Here is a 2,558-nt window from a genome sequence, read left to right as displayed (position 1 = left end):
TATCATTGTGTATTCTGGAAGTCTTCAGGTGTGAGTCCCTGTCACTTCATGTGAATGGCAGTGTGTGTGTGCGTGCTTGTGTGTGTGTGTAAACATTAACATGACTTGCTCAATAGATGGCACTGCAGGACAAGTTAGGCTCTGCTGAAAAGCTCAAAAGATGGAGCTTCAGAAATATTGCTTTAGCTCTTTTTACCGCAGCTGTGCAAGCAACATGTTTTGAAACATGAGACAAGTTGCAGTCATGAAAAAAAAAGAAAGTTGTCTTCTATACAGGTAAAATAGTTTATACTTTAAAAAAAGCATACATTTGGAGAAATATTCCCTGTACAATCACAGGAATGAATTCAGAATGTAATTTATCAACAATAATTATCATAATCATAAACATTTAGAGCTCTCTTCAGGCCTGTTTGAGAGTGCAGCTCTAGGAAAGCTGAATCTCTACAAGAACACAAGGCAGAAAGTCTAAAGTTTCCAATTTCTGTACAATGGAGGCAAAAAGTAAGCTGCAAAAAAGAAGACAATAAAAACAGTGTCCCAAGAAAAATGAAAAAAAAACACAAGAGAAAACCAAAAAAAAAAAAAAAATGTGAACAAGGTGCTACAGATATAAACAGTTTAAAGTCTACAAGATAGGCAGTGGGGAAAAAAGAAAACCACAAGCAAAAAAACAGAATGATCAAATTAGGAACTGCAGCAGCCCTGTCGAAACTCAATGGTGTAAAATTTTCTTGTGGTCCATCCAGCCGTGGATCAGGTCCCTGATCAGCGGCAGACAGAAGAGCCGATATGTTTCCTATGGTACATTTGGCACTAGTATTTGCCTTTGGTCCAGCAAATGGCAAATAAATGTGTGTTTTCCACTAAAAAGGTACTAAAGGCGGCTCATTTCTCAGTTCCACGAGCCTCCGGCAGGAGGGCAGGTGGAGTGGCGTAGGATGGCGAATAGAAGAGTAGCGTTGCTGCATTTGTTTGTTTTCTATAAAAACTATTTCTGGCGCATGCTGCTGTCTCTCAGAATCACCAAGTCGACCGTCCGTTGGAAACTCTTCAGCAGAGAGACGGCTGTCTCATGTTCCATGTGTAAAAAACTATGTCCATTAGCCTGCAAGGCAAACACGCAGCACAGTCAGCAGCATGTGTGTGTGCTCATGTATGTATGCATGCTTGCTGCAGTTTTTTTTTTTTTTTTTCCATACACATTTTTATGTGTGAGTGTTTGTGGAAGGATGGAGGGTCACTGCCATCATTATCTCAGTAACACATCACTGTTGGGGAAAAGAGAGAGAAGAGGAGGAGCTACACAGTCATGCTGTAGAAAGAGAACGAGCAAAGACAAAAAGAAAACGGCTTTAAGATGAGTTCATCCAACTAAACCGTACATCTTTGAGAGAAGATCAAAAGAAACAGAGCAGAGAGGGAAATATGAGCATTATGACACATGAAGAAGAGTATAGGTCTAAATGTTCATCCCTGAAGATGCATCACACTCCTTTTTGGTCTAAATGTTTAAATTTACCAAATGAAAAGTGCAACAAACACAAGGGTGTAACAATTCATTTTAACACTGATTCGATTCATATTATAATTTGTGGTTGCTGACATAATTCATAGCCAAAATTGGTTCATTTTGAACAATCTGACTTGATCATATTAACCTACTTAAAATTGTCTAAGACATCTTCAGTCAAAAATTCAACCAGTGTGACTCAGATCTAAACACTTGGGGACTTAACAGTGCAGGTCAAGTTTTCCAGATTCTTTGCATTTTTTGCAAGATAATCAAGTGTATATTTAATATGTGTACAAAAGAATAATTGACAAATCCATTCACATTTTAGCTATATAAAGTTCAGGCCACTGTTGCTTTTTCACATAAAAAGAATACAAAATTAACAATATACCACACTGTATGGTCACAGGTCTTTGCAAAATGGTCTGTAAGGATGGCTTGATTAACTTTGCTGCCATCTTATGTGATGTCTGCTGTGATGGCACTTGGTTGTTTTTACATTATGGTAAATTAAACCTACCATGTCTAAATCCAAATTGTATTTTTCAATATCGAAATAATCAAATTATTTCATTTTGAAACTATTTTATAATCGTATAGGTCGATTTGATTCAATTAACAAGTTGTCTCATTTGATTTGACCATAGAAGTATAAATTGATTCATCAATAAAGTTGTTGAATTGTTGCACCCCTAATTAACATTTAACTTATCAATCTTTATGACTTATAAAACATCTATGCTTTATAAATTTACAATCTACTAGAATCTAATACAATTATACATTAAATTCTGTTTCAGTTACAAAATTCATGAGTTGAGAAAGTAAAAAACAATTCTACTTATTCATTGAAGAAGATAAAGTTCAGTAATGAAAAGAGACTGAATACAATTTAACAGTATTTTCCTTAAGAGAAATCTATGATGCTGTTTAAGGGATCTGCTGGATTAACTGTCCTGTTATTCGGGTCATGGACCCAAGTGCTCAGATAACCAGCATCAACCCACTGTTATTTACCTTCTCATCTTTCTGATTTCTTTTC

At 36.0% G+C, this 2,558-nt stretch overlaps 1 protein-coding gene across 13 annotated transcripts in view; it reads right to left on the bottom strand.

Annotated features, from left to right (window-relative positions):
* Positions 1 to 271: 271 nt before the first annotated feature.
* Positions 272 to 2,558, bottom strand: part of lrrc7 (leucine rich repeat containing 7) — a 118,057-nt gene continuing 115,770 nt past the window's right edge. For 8 of the 13 annotated variants that reach the window (XM_024278406.2, XM_024278407.2, XM_024278403.2 and 5 more), the window contains one exon: positions 272 to 1,108. In XM_024278406.2, the coding sequence (XP_024134174.1) occupies positions 992 to 1,108 (117 nt within the window). In that variant the 3' untranslated portion in view covers positions 272 to 991. Of the gene's footprint in view, positions 1,316 to 2,558 lie in introns of all 13 variants that reach the window. The other 5 variants (XM_024278408.2, XM_024278412.2, XM_024278409.2 and 2 more) reach the window with 3 other exon arrangements.

This window comes from Oryzias melastigma, linkage group LG4 (assembly GCF_002922805.2).
Source record: "Oryzias melastigma strain HK-1 linkage group LG4, ASM292280v2, whole genome shotgun sequence".
NCBI lineage: Eukaryota > Metazoa > Chordata > Actinopteri > Beloniformes > Adrianichthyidae > Oryzias > Oryzias melastigma.
The sequence above is the reverse complement of the archived record's forward strand: the minus strand, read 5'-3'. Positions and strand labels throughout refer to the sequence as shown.